At 35.7% G+C, this 16,650-nt stretch overlaps 1 protein-coding gene across 2 annotated transcripts in view; it reads right to left on the bottom strand.

Moving 5' to 3' along the window:
• Positions 1-1,020: 1,020 nt before the first annotated feature.
• The window catches only part of SLC9B1 (solute carrier family 9 member B1), a 122,119-nt gene continuing 106,489 nt past the window's right edge, over positions 1,021-16,650 (bottom strand). For both annotated transcript variants that reach the window (XM_005555564.5, XM_065545283.2), the window contains 5 exons: positions 11,366-11,472; positions 10,372-10,521; positions 6,461-6,569; positions 5,436-5,572; positions 1,021-1,261 (listed from right to left, as the gene is read on the bottom strand). In XM_005555564.5, the coding sequence (XP_005555621.1) occupies positions 1,058-1,261; positions 5,436-5,572; positions 6,461-6,569; positions 10,372-10,521; positions 11,366-11,472 (707 nt within the window). In that variant the 3' untranslated portion in view covers positions 1,021-1,057. The remainder of the gene's footprint in view (positions 1,262-5,435; positions 5,573-6,460; positions 6,570-10,371; positions 10,522-11,365; positions 11,473-16,650) is intronic.

A 16,650-nucleotide genomic window follows, 5' to 3' on the forward strand; every position in this document is an offset into this window, starting at 1 on the left:
ATAGCTTGCTTGTGGAGAAGAGGAAAAAAAGGGACCGAAAGTAATATTCAGTCCTTGCATTGAGGTTTTGCCAAAGAAGTCTAAACAATTTCTAAGATGCCATTCAATCAGGCCATTTGAGAATGACTCTTTTAACTTTATATGACTCTTATAACTTTAAAATAAAGAGTCTTGAGTTAATTAAAACTCACTTTGCTTGTGATGGGTTCTACATTAACATGGCAGATTTAATCAGCCAGAATTAAAAGGTAATTCTATATTACTAAGGAGAAGAAACTGCCACATGACAGTAGTCTCCAAATCTTTCATTTTTGGAGGCTGCCTTTTATGCCTAGATTTTAAAATACTAATTGAAAAAATACAGTTTATTTCCATTTGTGATTTAATTTTATTTCTATAAATAAAAATATAGATAGCGTTTCATCTAAAAACTGCTAAACCAGACTTTCATTTTAAGGGCATGGCAGAAGTAGGGAAAGAGTAACTTGGTTGTATTACTTAACATATTATTTATTCAGGTAGTCACCAAAACTAGAATTTAAAATCTATTTAGTTAACTCATTTTAAGTTGATGTGTTTTATTCCTTTTTTTTTTTTCTTTTTGTGGTGATCTTTTTAACTGAATTACTGGACATCATGGGGAGTTCTACTCCTCCTGTTTGGAAACTTAGGCTATCTTACCAAGTTCAATATTCAAAGTTTTTTCTTTCTGCCATTAAGTTTGTTTAACTTAATATTAAGTTCAGTTTTTGTTATGATATAAAATTCAGCCTGAGGGATTACTTTAAACTTTCCTAGGGTATTTACAGATTTAATTTGTTCTTACAGTGTGTAAATACCAAGAGAGCATTCCATTTAATATTATTTTTATTAAATTAACTTTGGAGTAAAAAATCCAAGAAAAGCCCTGTACTGAAATCACATATTTACTAAATCCTGGATTCTCTGTACAGTCCCCACATATTTCTACTTTAAAATTCTTTTGTCATGTGAAATAAATCATTAAAAGAAGCAGGCAGATGATGACAGGTAAACTTTTTAATGATGCTCTATATGTTTATGTTGACAATTGCAGTTTTATTTTGCTTGGATCATAATGGCGTCTAAGCAATTTAGGCCCCAGAATGCCCATAAGTAGAGCTCCATTTGGAGCTGTGATCAAGATGGCTAAAAATGCTACTGTCATCACATCCTTCGAATATGGTTCCAAGTGGGGTGCGGAGACTCTTGCTGTTTCTAGAACCAGAGGACCTAACACAGCCTGCATTTAGGGGTAAAAATGGGGCATAAAGAAAAATGTTAAATGGAGTTAATATATAATGTAAATGGCTCTCTTAAAATAAACAAAATCTAGTACTAGACTATTAGAAAAAAAAAGTACTCAGTAATTTTCATAACTTACTCATCAGTTCTATGTTCTTCCTAGCAAATATATGTGGAGGAAGAGTACAATAGTGACAAATCAGCAGGCAAACATTTTTGGGCTGATTTTGCACTCTTGTCCTCTCAGTGTTCCTCTATTCAAATATCTCTTTTGAGTGTTCATGTTACCCTAATAACACCAGGATTTCTAATGAAACCAGTTTTGCTTAGTTGCCTGTACCATGTACCAGTGGTTCTTGGTGACAACAAGACAACATAAAATATTAAGGTTTCTTATGGGTCTCTAGGATCTCTTGCCCTTCTTCTCATTGTTCTCCCTATTCAGGGGGCACTGTGTTATAGTAGAATTGACAGCAGGGTTGGAATCTAGCAAACTGGGTTTGAATTCTATTTTTGCTGCAACGAGGCTAGTGAACTTACAAATGACTCACACTCTCTGAACTTCTACTTACTTAGTTGTAAAATGAAGAACAAAATACTTATCTTACTGGACGGTTGTGAAAATTAAATATGAGAATGCAAAGAACACCTGGCACATAGTAGGTATTCAGATAGTAGTAAGTTTCTTTCTCCCTCACTCCTCATCCCCTGCCAGGTCAGAGAATGAGTTCCTTTGAAGTTATTGTTTTAGAATGACTTTACTGGGCCACAAGTTTTTTTCCCTAGTTACCTTCTACCACATTATTTTTAATAACATAAAGCAAATTTCTTGCTAACCCTCCTTCTTTGTGTTTAACCATCTAGGCATGAAATTGCCCTAAAATTTTGGGGAATTAAATACCAATATATAACATATTTTCTATGGAGTTGCAAAGTAACAACATAATGGTAGAAACATTACCTCTGATATGGAACATTATGGCAAAAGAACCCCTCAATTTAAAATCAATTTCTGTATTCTAGATCAATAATTTAAAATGGTATCATTTTTATATCATAACTTTTAATGTACTGAACATGAGCCAGTGTGCTGGAGGATGCTAGGGAGAAAAAGATAATCATGCAGAAAACCAACTTGAAAGAATTTTACAGTTTAGAAGAGGATTTGAACATAAAAGAACTGCCAACAGAAAAAACCAAAAACAAAAACCAAACCCATTGACTTTTAAGAGATGATGATGATAATGGTGAAACTAGAAATAATATTTATATAGTTATATGGCATTCATCATATGGCAGGTATCATTCTTAAAGCTTTCCATTTATTAACTCATTTAATTCTCGTGACAACCTTATTATGTGAGAACTATTATTAGATGATAAATGATTTCCTCCTAGTGACTGAAATTGAATATTATTTCTTTAAAAGAATCCAATTGCCAAGCTGATCTTACATTTGTAAACTAAATTATTTATTTACTCTCCTAATAGCTTCTATTTTTCCACTCTAATTTTTATCAGTAACTCGAAACTGAGGAACAAGAGAAAGAGCTGAACCTTAGCCAATTTTATTTTAGCAGCAGAGAACAGTGGAAGAGGATAAAAGTGAAAATAATTCAAAATTGAAATTTAAAATATTTGTTGATCTTACTTGTGACATTATCGTTTTCTATTACTGCTGTTGTGACTCTACTTGTATAAATAATTAATTTTTTATATCTTGCCAGTTCCTGGAACCAGCTTGATATTCTTTGTGTAGAAGCTAGCCTAGAGCCAGCAGACAGGAATAGGCAGAAGCAGAATAATACTGCAGGACTTGAGTGAGTGGTCTCTTTCCTCATACCTGCTTTTCTTTTTTCCCTGCTTTATGAAAATGATGAAATAATAAAACAAAATTGCGAGAGTGTTTTTGGAAGGAGAGAGAACAGAAGGATGCATAGATACTCCTTTTGTAGATTTATTATGCCCTACAGTAGACATTAAAAATAAAAAAGTTATTATTATTTATATTACTTGAACGTAAGATAAAATAACAACATTGTTAACTGAGCACCACCATATGCCAGAGAGAGGGCTAAGCACTTTACATGGATTATCTCATTGAATCCTGACAACACTACTAAGAAATAGATCTAGTCATAGACTTCATTGTAAGATGAGAACACTGAAGAACAGAGAGATTAGAAAATAATTTTCCCGAGGTATGGGCAAATAACATGGTATTCAAAACAGGTAGTCTGGCCCTATGAACCTGCTTTTCTAACATGATAATAGAGGCTTTTTCTGCATGAAAATTTAGGAGCTTCTGTTTTGGAATAACAACTAAGAACCACAGGAAATTAAGGTATATTATGCTGCCAAGTTAAATAGTCTAACAATAAGTAGCAATATATTTCAGTAGGAGGAGAATATCCTCGAATAAGAGGGCAAAATTACAAGGTTTCCCTTTCCGTTCACTCATTCTTGCAGGCATGCAATACATATTTGCCTCCTGTGTGTCAGGCACTGTGTTAAGTGCCAGGGAGAAATAATGAAAAACAACTGCAACAACCAGACACTGTCCCTCTCCTTACATAGTCTATCAAGGGGGCGGGGGCAGGGATTTAGCCATTAACCAAATAGTTATACAAATAAATGTGTAATTAAAAACAATATATGTGCATATGTGCATTTGTGTGATGGAGTGAGTGGCAAAGGTAGGGAAAGTATTTTTTAAAAAGTCGATGTGTCTCTATTTTACTTTACTTTTTTTTTTGTGACAGGGTCTCACTTCGTCACCCAAGTTGGAGTGAAGTGGTGTGACCTCAGCTCACTGCAGCCTCAACCTCCCGAGTTCAAGCAGTCCTCCTGCCTCAACTCCCAAGTAGTTGGGACTACAGGTGCGTGCCACCACCCCTGACTAATTTTTTTGTATTTTTTGTAGAGATAGGGTTTCACCATGTTGCCCAGGCTGGTCTTGAACTCCTGAGCTCAAGTGATCTGTCCGCCTCAGCCTCCTGAAGTGCTAGGGTTACAGGCATGAGCCACCATGCCTGGCCTGTGTCTCTGCTTTTTAAAATTGCAACATTTAGCTTTGTTATATTCAGTAAAATATAAAAACTCCAATTTTCAGATATACTCTTATTATATATTTTAGGAAAATACAAAACATATTTTCATAAACTTAGGAAGTACTTATTGAAAGAATACTTTTTAATTTCAAAAGAATTGCTTTTAAAACTGAGATTTAAAAAGGTTACATTGGCTGGGCCCAGTGGGTTATGCTTGTAATCCCAGAACTTCAGGAGGCTGAGGCAGGAGGATCACTTGAACCTAGGAGTTCAAGACCAGCCTGGGCAACATAGCAAGACCTCCTCTCTACAAAAAAGCAGAAAAAATGGTCAGGCACAGTGGCTCACGCCTGTAATCCCAGCTCTGTGGGAGGCTGAGGTGGGTGGATCACTTGAAGTCAGGAGTTTGAGACTAGCCTGGCCAACATGGTGAGACCCCATCTCTAATAAAAATACAAAAATTAGCTGGGTGTGGTGGTGTGCACCTGTAATTCCAGCTACTCAGGAGGCTGAGGCAGGACAATCACTTGAACCTGGGAGGCAGAAGTTGCAGTGAGCCAAGATCATGCCACTGCACTCCAGCCTGGGCAACAGAGTGAGATTCTGTCTCCAAAAAAAAAAAAAAAAAAAAAAAAATCAGAAGAAACACAGTTGGGTGTGGTGGCAGTTGTCTGTGATCCTAGCTACTCAGGAGGCTGATGTGGGAAGATTGTTTGAGCCTAGGAGGTTGAGGCTGCAGTGAGCCGTGATCACACCACTGCACTCCAGTCTGGGTGACAGAGTGAGAACTGGTCTCAAAATGAAAATAAAAAGAGAAGAAAGTAACATTAAGTTTCTTTGTTTGTTTTTGTTTATTTATTTGTTTATTTTTTTGAGATTCAGTCTTGCTCTGTCACCCAGACTGGAGTACAGTGGTGCCATCTCAGCTCACTGCAACCTCTGCCTCCTGGGTTCAAGTGGTTCTCCTGTCTCAGACTCTTGAGTAGTTGGGACTGGTTACATTCAAACATTTAAAAAGTAAGGATAATAGCTCATATTTTGTGACTGGAGTAACATTTTTCATTTAAAATTTTAAAAGCATCAAAATGAAAGCATTAAGCAATAGGCTTAATATGTTCTTACCTGTACTGTAGCTTTGGGCATCCATGCTAAAGCAATAAATATTTTCTCCTTAAAACTAAAACCAGCAAAGCACATCAATATATATGTGACTAAAATTCGAACACATAATGCCAAACTCAGAGTGGCAACAAATATGCCTACAACAGATGAAAACAAACATAAATAACAAAATATTTGTGAAGAAGTGCTCTTTATGCTCAGGAATATGATTTCTAAAACTTTTGAAAGCATTTTAAGGCTATTGTCTCTTCATGTGTTTTTTACATAAAATCAATGATTATAAAAAATGAATACAATTGAGGATTCTCTGTAAAGTGCAAGAGATTATCTGATGATGGAGGTACCATGAAAAATAAGACAGATGACATTTATACAATTTTGAACTAATAGACCTTTTTTGAATACTTTTATTTTTATTAATAATAATTTATTTTCTGAGAAGGATTCTTGCTTTGTCACCCAGGCTGGAGTGCAGTGGTACAATCTCAGCTCACTGCAACTTCCGACTCCCGGGTTCAAATGATTCTCCTGCCTCAGCCTCCTGAGTAGCTGGGATTATAGGTGTGCACTACCACACTGGGCTAATTTTTGTATTTTTAGGAGAGAGGGAGTTTCCCCATGTTAGCCAGGCAGGTCTCGAACTCCTAACCTCAAGAAATCTGCCTGCTTTGGCCTCCCAAAGGGCTGAGATAACAGGCATGAGCTACCACACCCAGCCAATACTTTTAAATGAAAGTATTCAAAAAGTGCTGATCGTATCAAATATTTTCCCTCAGGAAAGAAATCTTATATTTATTTCCTCAGATAACTCAGGGAAGATATTCAGGGCTGTCCTTGGTTTAAAAAGAAAACAGAGCACACAGTGTAAAGGAAGAGCAATATGAAAATATGACACTGTATCAACATGTGTTTCTGAAGAAGGTCCTTGTAGTCATTCAAATATATATTGTAAATAAAAATGAGTATTTATAATTTTCTTAAATATTTTTGAATTTCATATATTTTTGTGTTCTAATTATTCTTACCAATAGTATTTGATTCAAGCAATGAAACAGATACTTCTGCTCCAACTAAACCAAAAAGAAGTGGTTGAAAAATATCCCATACATTTGTAATAATCTTTTGGACTTTCATCTATAGAAAAGAGAAATACATTTATAATTATTTTGGCACATAAATACATTTCAGAAACTTAAAGTCTCCCCCCCTTTTTTTTTTCACTTTTAAGTATTTTAGAGATGGGGTCTTGCTGTGTTGCCCAGGCTGGAGTGTAGTGGCATAATCATAGCACACTGTAGCCTTGAACTCCTGGGCTCAAGTGATCCTCTCACCTCAGCCTCCCAAGTAGAGCTACAGGTGTGTATCATCATGCCGGGCTAATTTTTAAATTGTTTGTAGAGATGGGGTCTTGCTATGTTGCCCAGGATGGTCTGGAACTCCTGTCCTCAAGCGATCTCTGGCTGTGGCCTCCCAAAGCACTGGCATTATAGGCATGAGCCACCATGCCTGGCCTAAAGTCACTTAACATTTAATAAACTTAAGACATTTTATTTTAATAAAAATGTTAAACTTAATTAATAAAAACTGAGCACTTTGATAGTTTTACTCAAGCACTTCGGTAGAATTTGATTAAAAGAAACTCACAAAGCAATAAAATAATACTATTTGGCCATTTTGTCACAAAATAAATGATATCCTTAGGGTTCTAGCCATGTTTAGTATGAGTTCCAGATTTTGTCTGTAAGTTAGCCGAACAGAGATAGAACTACATCATGCCTGATGAGAACATACCCAGTTCATGCAAACATTTGGGTTCTCAGAAGGGGGTTGGGAAGCCCTCCACTAACAACCATCCTGGAACTCAATCCCATTAAAGTGAATCCTGATATAGCATATACTACTAGGAAAAACAATTTGGAAGTCTGCGAGGCCTGCTTCCAAAGAACCCATGTTGAATACTTTAGTTACTTTTTCCTTAAAACAAAACCAAAACATATATTAGATTCTCATTTAGTTGCCTACCCAGCTTCCCTTTCTGGAAACGAATGCCTCCCAGTGCTACTTCCCCAATTAAAAGGTTACAGGAAAGGCCCTATTGGCCTACAGTATTCTGGCTCTTCTTCAGGAATTTGGATGAAGAGATTTCAGTCTCAGTCTGGGTTTAACATTTTTTTTTTTTTTAAACAGAAGATACGTAAGAACTTTGGTGTCTCTTCCTTGAGGCATAAACTATCTTCAAAACTATTTCCCTTAAGACTGCGTTTTCTGATTCCCACTTATTAAACTATGGTTAAAAAAAAAGAAAAACAAAGAAAAACAGTGTTAGTATTCTTTACAGCATAACTATCCTTTTTGTTACTTTTAATCTTTAAAACTTATTTTAGTTGTGTTTCTTTTATCATTTAAAAAAATTCTTGTAGTTTTAATTTTATTTATTGATTTGCATTTCATTCATTTCATTTCTTTTATAATTATGATTATATAAGAATACTAAACAAAATGCCACTATGATTTTTGGTTAGGGAACTTCTCAAGCTGATTCTAAAATTTATCTAAGAAAGAATATGTGTAGGAACAGCCAAAAATACTTTAAAAAGAAGTATAATCTATATTAGATTTTGACACATAAAACTGCAGTGATTTAAAACAGTGGTGTTGGCATAGAAATAGAGAAGTAGGATTAAATAGACTTCAGAATTAATATATATGGGAGAATTTAGTTCATGTTAAAAAACTGAACTATTAATGAATTGGTCAATAAACAAAATTTGGCAAAAAATGACCGTCTAGTTTATGTGCATATATCTGTATGTACATATTCATCACATGCAAGTATATATGTGTGTCTGAATATATATGTATATTTATGTGTGTGTATATATATACACACACACACATCGCGCATGATGTAATTCTATCTCTGTTCAGTTAACTTACAAACTGTATGTGTGTATAAATATATATAGTTTGTAAGATACACACATGTATATATATATCTCCTTACCTCACAGCATTCACAAAGATAAATTCCAGATAGATTAAAAGACTAAATGAAGAAACAAATTAAACAATCAAAAACTACCAAAATATTAAATGATAATATACAAAATAGTATATCTTTGTAATGTTTATATGTTATAACCTTCAGTGAGAAAGTCCTTCTTAAATGAGATGCAGAATCAAAAACCAAAAAAGGAAAAACCAATAGGTTTGGTCATAGGAAATTTTACTTCCATACACAAGACACCATAAACAAAGTTGAAGATAAGCAAAAATTATATGCAATATATACATAACAAAGGATCTGTAGCCCTAACACTACTAGAAACTATAAATTAGAAACAAAAAAATAAATAACCCAATAAAAATGGTCAAAGAAGATCATAGGTATTTTAAAAAGAATATATGAAGAGAAGTTTACTACTAATCAGAGAAATGTAAATAAAGAATAATGACATCACATAATTGTAAGAAACTATAAGAACTGAATGATGAGGTCATCTAATAGTAGAAAGAATAGAACTAGTGATAATATCAAGTGCTGTTGATGAGTTAAGACATTAGATATTTTTGTGAACTGTTGGCAGAATGTAAATAACCAAAATCTTTTGAAGGGATAATTTAGCAGTGTCCATCAAAATAAAATATACATCATTTCCAGCCAGGTGTGGTAGCTCATGCATGTAATCCTAGCACTTTGCAATGTCAAGTTGGGAGGATCCCTTGAGCCCAGGATTTTGAGACCAGCCTGGGCAACATAGAGAGACTCTGTCTCTAAAAAAAAAAAAATAATAAAAAAAGATCATTTATAGGACTCTATCCCAGTAGATGTACCTGTAATTCCAACACTTTGGGAGTCCGAGGCAGGAGTATCACCTGAGGTCAGGAGTTCAAGACCAGCCTGGCCAACATGGTGAAACCCTGTCTCTCTTAAAAATACAAAAATTTGCTGGGTGTGGTGATGCATGCCTGTAATCCCAGCTACTAGGCAGGCTGAAGCAGAAAAATCACTTGAATCCAGGAGGCAGAGGTTGCAGTGAGCCAAGATTATGCTACTGCACTCCAGCCTAGGTGACAAGATTGAAACTGCATCTCAAAAAAAGACATGAACAACACTGTTTACGACAGCACTGTTTGTAAATAACAAAAAGTGGAAACGATCTCAATGTCTATAAATAGAATACTGGTTACCTAAAAGTGTAAGGGGGTTTGATATTTGAGAGTGGTGGGGAATAAAGAAATCTTTTACATTTTATTCTATGTTTTATTATTTTACAAGCATTTCTATTTTTATTTATTTGTTTATTATTTATTTATTTTTTTGTGATGGAGTTTTGCATTTGTTGCCTAGGTTGCAGTTCAATGGCATGATCTCGGCCCACTGCAACCTCCGCCTCCTGGGTTCAGGTGATTCTCCTGCCTCAGCCTCCTGAGTAGCTGGGATTACAGGTGCCCACCACCACACCACCACGCCTGGCTAATTTTTGTATTTTTAGTAGAGATGGGGTTTCACCATGTTGACCACACTGGTCTCAAACTCCTGACCTCAGGTGATCTGTCTGCCTCAACCTTCCAAAGTTCTGGGATTACAGGCATGAGCCACCGTGCCTGGCCTTTTACAAACATTTTTCATGGATTAATTGTATAATTAAAATTTCAATGAATAAAATAATTACATTCATAAAAGTAATATAATAATATTACATAACTCTTAGCAAAAAGAGAAGCCTGATGTGATAACTCAACTTCTGATTCCATATTAGTATATTTTCAGGTGCTTTTCCTAAATATTTTATTTCCTTGAGTGATTCATACACTTTCTTGAGGACAGAAAACCTTTTGGAACATTTTCCAACCAGAATGAGGGGATTTCCTAAATATAGTAAAAAATTCAGTTGTTTTAGCTTTTAAAATACAGCGTATTAAAAATATTCACCTTTTCTTGGGACCATTTTGTCCCTGCAATGAAACTCAACACTAGGGTGAATAATCCTCCAGTTCCATGTAAACCTATACGTTGGCTGCCTAAGACAGCAGAAACACACATAGTCAAAATAAGGAATCCTCTCTTCAATGCAAGTTTTTTCTAGAATTAGATAGATATTTAGAAATTAGTTTACATTAAATATATAATACAAGATTTGACATTATCTACTATATATTTTTGACCTTTTGATATTATGTCTTTAAACATTATATTAAATGTCTAAAATTTTGATATTCTTTCTCACTATAAATTTTAGGAGACTTACTACCAAGTAACAAAATTAACAATTAGTAACGTTTCATTTTCTGCCATATCTCTGATACTAATATCAGTAAAATGGTTAAAATATTACTTTAAGTGAAGAAGAAAAGAGACCCATACAATCTCCAGTTTCATATAACATATCCAATGAATTCTTAAAAAATATTTGAGTGTCTCTTTGGCCAATATGTTACAGCTAAATTTGGATAGAAATTATAGAAATACAAAAATAATGGCATATTTTCATTTAAGGCAGGAAATGGCTAAGTTTAAGAGTGTTGCCTTTGTCAAAGGAGAGTAGGAGTGAATTTAAGTCAGAAAATATGCAGAAATTAATGGGAACCTATCTCCCCTTAAAATATTTAAGGGAAAATTTGGGGGAAATTATCAAATATCAGTAGGCAATTTAGTAGAGAAAGGGAAAGTATAATTCAGAGGGATACTCTGCATTAAGTATATATTTTTATATTCCTTATTTGCCAAATCAGGAAGCAGAGACTTTAATCAAAGCCATGGACCTGTATCAATCACTGCTGTGCTCAGTTTCAAGTACAGAGCAGGCATTGGAGGCTAGTTTTAGAGAAATAGAATTAAGTATCAAGTTTCATGGATCTTACTAAAGTTTAATATTTTGAAAAAAATGTCTAACACTATACTTCCATAAAATAGATTTTGTATATACCTGGTCTTCACTTGGAAAATATCGAACAAAAAATCCCAAAACAATTCCTGCCAGCAGACTAATAGATACGCTCTTTATAGAGGCTATGGCGTTATTAACTATACCACCTGTAGGGGCACACAATAAAAAAAAATTCACAAAGAAATATTTTCATATATACTACACATCAGAAAAGCAAATCTACGTGGTTCATGAAGAAAGGTAAGCATTGTACAGAACAGATATATGAAAATGGTCTTTAAACATGTAGATCTATTTAGTCCATTAAATATATACTCTCAAATAATTTAATATATACACACAACTCAGAAATGTCCATTATATAAATAGGCCAGAAAACAAAGACTTAACGAGCCACAAGATGCTCCCCCACTTACACAGCCAACTTAAAAGACAGAGTGAGGTAGTCTGGGCGCAGTGGCTCATGCCTGTAATCCCAGCACTTTGGGAGGCTGAAGGTGGATTACTTGAGGTCAGGAGTTCAAGACCAGTCTGACCAACATGATGAAACCTCATCTCTACTAAACATACAAAAATTAGCTGGGCATGGTGGCGCACACCTGTGGTCCCAGGTACTCAGGAGGCTGAGGGAGGAGAATCACTTGAACCCGGGAGGCAGAGGTTGCAGTAAGCTGAGATCATGCCACCACACTCCAGCCTGGGTGAAAGAGGGAGACTATGCCTCCAAAAGAAAAAAAAAAAAAGACCAAGTGAGGTACAAGAATGGAGAGAGACCAAAACACCTGTGGCACTTAGCACATGGCTGGTAAGGGCTATATTAACAATTCTTCTTTGATATACTATATGAAAAAGAAACAAATGATTTTAGCATAAAAAGAAAACGTAATAACAACATAAAAATTTTTGCTCCAGGGTCAGTCCTAGAAACATTCAAGGGTCAATTAAGATTTCAGTATATTTAAGTATCTGCTTTTGGTGAAGACAAAAGGAAAAAAAACTACAAAAGATTCCAGTATATTTTATATTCATTAATATTAATAAATCCATACTTGTAGTTCATTGTAATAAGTAAAAAACAAAAAATAAAAAAAAAAACAGATTCTGAGTCACACAAATAGTTCAGTTAAGCTCTGGGTAGTGGATTCAATATAGTAAGTAAGCATATTTTTAGACATATTTTCTACTAAATATAACAGGCAGGGCATGGTGGGCTCACATCTTTAATCCTAGCACTTTGGGAGGCCAAGGCAGAAGGACTGCTTGAACTTCTAAGAGTTTGAGACCAGCTTGGGCAAGAGAATGATATCCCATCTTTACAAGAAAATTAAAAAATTAGCCAGGTATGTGGTGTGTGCCTATAGTCCAAGTACTCAGTAGGCTGAGGGAGGAGGTCCCTTGAACTCAGGAGTTTGAGGCTGCACTCCAGCCTGGCTGACAGAGCAAGACCCTATCTCAAGAAAATAAAATATAATAAAAATAAAAAATAATATAAACAGAGTGATGTCAGCCAGATGGTGGAATGGGAAGCTCCAAACTTTGATTCTCCACAAAGATACCAACTGAACAACAATATATGGTCTAAAAACCTTTATGGAGTTCCATAAACCATTAAGAAGTTGTGGCCGGGTGTGGTGGCTCATGCCTGTAATCCCAGCATGTAGGGAGGCCAAGACGGGCAGATCACGAAGTCAGCAGATCAAGATCATCCTGGCTAACAGGGTGAAACCTCGTGTCTACTAAAAATACAAAAAAATTAGCCGGGCATGGTGGTGGGCACCTGTAGTCCCAGCTACTCAGGAGGCTGAGGCAGGAGAATGGTGTGAACCTGGGAGGCGGAGCTTGCAGTGAGCTGAGATCATGCCACTGCACTTTAGCCTGAGTAAAAGAGCGAGACTCTGTCTCAAAAGCAAACAAACAAACAAACAAACAAACAAACCATTAAGAAGTTGTAGTAGCACAGACAAGTGCAAAGCCAAGAATAGTGGCATTGAACAAATAAGAAAAGCTGTTGTATTATACTCATGATACCCCTTCCCCAAGCTGGAATAGGTTGGTGTGGCTGGGAGAAAGCACTCCACTTGCAGCGTCTCCATTAGCAGGGAAAGAGAAGACTGGAATGTAACAGTTTTATGAGGCTACCTGAAGCTCTCTCTCTCTCTAACTTGACACCCAACCAGCATACTTTGGATACGTGGGAGCCACTGAGAATAAAGGAGAGGTCAGAGATGATGCAGCACCAGGGAACCTGCAGTACCACAGGCAGACAGATACCAGAGAGAGCAACAGCTCCAGAAAAAGAAACTGGCAAACCTCTACTTGGGATATTGCATGTATAAACCCAAAGAAGATGCATTCCCAGAAAAGGTTTGAGAGGCCGCTAGAGCCTATAGCCATGCTGATTCAGGTAAAGGTCTTCCGTATGAAGCCAGCTGATAAAAACTGGGAGAAGTGGCAGTTTTTTCAAACATCCAAATCTTGGCAAAAATAAATAAAAAATAACACAGCATAAGAAGAAACAGAGAAACCTAATGACTAAATTAAAGGAGCAAAATAAATCTCCAGAAACCAACCCTAAAGAAATAGATAAATGAGTTACCTGACAAAGAATCCAAATGAACTCTCTTAATGAAGCCCAATGACAACAGAAATAGACAACTAAATGAAAGTAGGAAATAATTAATGAACAAAATGAAAATACTAATAAAGAGATAGAAACAAACAAACAAAAGGAATCATACAGAAACTCTGGAGCTAAGGAATACAATAGCTAATTGAAAAATTCACTATAGGAAATCACCAACAGACTGTGCAACTAACTGCTCAGTGGGTTCACCTTGTGACCTGCCTAGACAGAACTGATTTATCAAGACAGGGGAATTGCAATGGAGAAACAGTAATACATGCAGAGCCAGCTGTGTGGGACTCCAGAGTTTTATTATTACTCAAATCAGTCTCACCGAGTATTCAGGGATCAGAAGTTTTAAAGATAATTTGGCAGGTAGGGGCTTGGGAAGTAGGGATTTGTAAGGTTGGAGATGAAATCATAGGGGGTTGAAGTGATGTTTTCTTGCTGTCTTCTGTTTGTAGGTGGTATGGCAGAACTAGTTGAGCCAGATTACCAATCTGGGTGGTATCAGCTGATTCATCTAGTGCAGGGTCTGCAAAATATCTCAAGCACCGATTTTAGGTTTTACAATAATAATGTTATTCTCAGGAGCAATTTGGAGAGGTTCAGATTCTTGGAGCCAGAGGCTGCATAACCCCTAAACTGTAATTTCTAATGTTGTAGCTAATTTGTTTATCCTGCAAAGGCAGACTGGTCCCCAGGCAAGAAGGGGATCTCTTCGGGAGATGGCTATTATCAACTTTGTTTCAGAGTCAAACCATGAACTGAATACCTTCCCAAAATTAGTTCATCCTACTACTAGGAATGGACAAGGACAGTTTAAATGTTAAAAGCAAGATGGAGTTGATTAGGTCTGATCTCTTTCACTGTCATAATTTCTTCAGTTACAATTTTTGCAAAGGTGTTTTCAATAACATCAAGCAGAAGAAAGAATCAAGTGAAACTGAAGACTAGTCATTTGGAATTACAGAGTCAGAGGAGCAAAAGGGAAAAGGAATGAAGAGTGAAGACAGCCTAAGAGACTTATAGGATGCCATCAAGCAGATCAATGTATGCATTATGAAAGTTCCAGAAGGAGAAGAGAAAAATAAAGGGGTAGAGAGCCAGTTAAAAAAATAATGACCAAAACCTCAAATTTAAGGAAGGAAATGAACATACAAATCCAAGAGGCTCAAAGAACTCCAAGTTAAATAATTTGAAAAAAACCTACAATGAGACACCTTATAATCAAACTGTCAAAAGTCAAAGACAAAGAGAGAATCTTGAAAGGAACAGGATCAAAGCAACTTTTCACATACAAGGGAGATGTCATATGGCTATCAGTGGAATTCACAGCAAAATCTCTACAGGCCAGAAGAGAATGGGATGATATATTAAAAGGACTGAAAAAAAAAAAACCAAAAAAACTGTCAACCAAGAACTGTATAGCCAGTAAAACTGCACTTCAAAAATGAAGGACAAACAAAGAGTTCCCCAGAGAAGTAAAAGCTGAGGGAGTCAATCACCACTAGATCTACCTTACAAAAAATGTTAAAGGGAGTCCTTAAGTGGAAATGAAAGGATATTGGATAGAAATACAAAAGCATACAAAATATAAACTTCTTTGGTAAAGGTAAATATATGAGTGAACACAGAATCCTGTAATACTGTAATGGTGGTAAGTAAAACACTTTTCTTCTTTACTTGTTTCTTTTTCTTTTTTGAGACAGAGTCTTGCTCTGTTGCCCAGGCTGGAGTGCAGTGGTTTGATCACGGCTCACTGCAGCCTTGCAGCCCTGGGCTACAGCGATCCTCCCAATTCAGCCTCCTAGGTGTCTGGGACTACAGACATGCACCACCACACTCAGATAATATTTTTAAATTTTTAGTGTTGATAAGGTCTTGCTGGTCTCAAACTCCTAGGCTCAAGCGATCCTCCCACTTTGGCCACTCAAAGTGCTGGGACTACAGGTGTAAGACACCACACCCAGCCTGTAATTCACTTGTAATTGAAGCATGGAATTTAAAAGGTAAAAGCATAACATTACTTTATTAAATTATATAAACAATATAAAAATATGTATTGTGTGACACTGGTAACAAAGTGAGAAGGAGATGTAAAGAAGTAGAGTTTTTGTATGTGATTAAAGTTAAGTTGTTGTCAATTTAAAATAGATTATTATAACTATAAGATACTTTCATGTAATTCTACAGTAACCACAAAGAAAAGACCTATAGAAGATACACAAATAAAAATGAGAAAGGAATCAAAGCATGTCCCTACCGAAAAAAAAGAAATCAGTGAAACATAAAGGGAGGCAGGAAGAGAGGAAAAGTGGAACAAAATAGCTGCAAGACATATAGAAAACAATTAACAAAATGACAATAGTAAGCCCTTCCTTATCAATAACTAATTTAAATGCAAATAGGCTAATTTTCCAATCAAAAGACAGAGACTGGCTGAATGGATTTTAAAAAATCTAAATATATACTATATGCAAGAGACTCACATTAGATCTAAAGACACACAAAGGTTGAAAGTGAAAGGATGGAAAAAGATACTCATTGCAGTTGGTAACCAAAAGAGAACAAGGATGGCCATACTTAGACAAAATAGAGTTTAAGTCAAATAGTAGCATAAGAGACAAGGACATTACATAATAATAAAAGGGCCAATTGACCAAGAAGATATAGCAATTATAAATATATATGCAACTAA

The sequence above is a fragment of the Macaca fascicularis genome, chromosome 5, assembly GCF_037993035.2.
Source record: "Macaca fascicularis isolate 582-1 chromosome 5, T2T-MFA8v1.1".
NCBI classification, from domain to species: Eukaryota; Metazoa; Chordata; class Mammalia; order Primates; family Cercopithecidae; genus Macaca; species Macaca fascicularis.